Source organism: Eimeria mitis, genomic scaffold (genome assembly GCF_000499745.2).
Source record: "Eimeria mitis Houghton genomic scaffold, Emh_scaff7509, whole genome shotgun sequence".
Taxonomy (NCBI): Eukaryota; Apicomplexa; class Conoidasida; order Eucoccidiorida; family Eimeriidae; genus Eimeria; species Eimeria mitis.
Window position 1 is genome coordinate 751 of NW_013575498.1, and position 598 is coordinate 1,348.

At 59.7% G+C, this 598-nt stretch overlaps 1 protein-coding gene across 1 annotated transcript in view; it reads right to left on the reverse strand.

The window, feature by feature from the left end:
- Positions 1-541: 541 nt before the first annotated feature.
- EMH_0091750 (uncharacterized protein) overlaps positions 542-598 on the reverse strand; it is a gene marked incomplete at both ends in the record, with an annotated part of 879 nt that continues 822 nt past the window's right edge. Inside the window, one exon of the mRNA XM_013501764.1 lies at positions 542-595. Coding sequence (XP_013357218.1) covers positions 542-595 — 54 coding nt within the window. The remainder of the gene's footprint in view (positions 596-598) is intronic.

The window sequence follows — 598 nt, forward strand, 5'->3', positions numbered from 1 at the left end:
TGCCGCATGCGGATGACAGCTGCAGCAAAAGTATCCAGGAGCTGAATCAGCTGCTGCGGCGGCAGCAGCAACTCTTGCTGCTGCTGCAGAGCTGCAGCAGCAGCACCAACGAAGTCCGTGCAGCAGATGCCCATATACCGCAGCTGCAGCAGCAGCTGCAAGAGCAGCAGTTGCTGCTGCTGCTGCTGCTGCTGCTGCTGCTTCTGAACGTCAGGAATAAGCAGGTTGCCCCCAAGCATTCTCCTTCTGTCTTGCTGCAGCATGAGACGGCGATGTGGTTGCTGCTGCTGCTGTTGCTGCTGCTGCAGCTGGTGTTGCTGCTGCTGCAGCAGCCTAAGGGACAGCAGCAGCAGCAGCCGCACGAGCCGCTGCAGCTGCAGCGCAGCAGCAGCAGCTGTCTGCACCCGCCGAGCGTCTTTGATCCCCTCCTGTATAGCAGCAAACTGCACCGATGCAAGTGTTGCTGCTGCTGCTGCTGCTTCTGCTGCTGTTGCTGCTGCTGCGGTTGGTGCTGCTGTTGTTGCTGTTGCTGCTGCTGTTGTTACTGCTGCTGGTGCTGCTGCTGCTGTTGCTTTTGCTGCTGCTGCTGCTGCTGCTG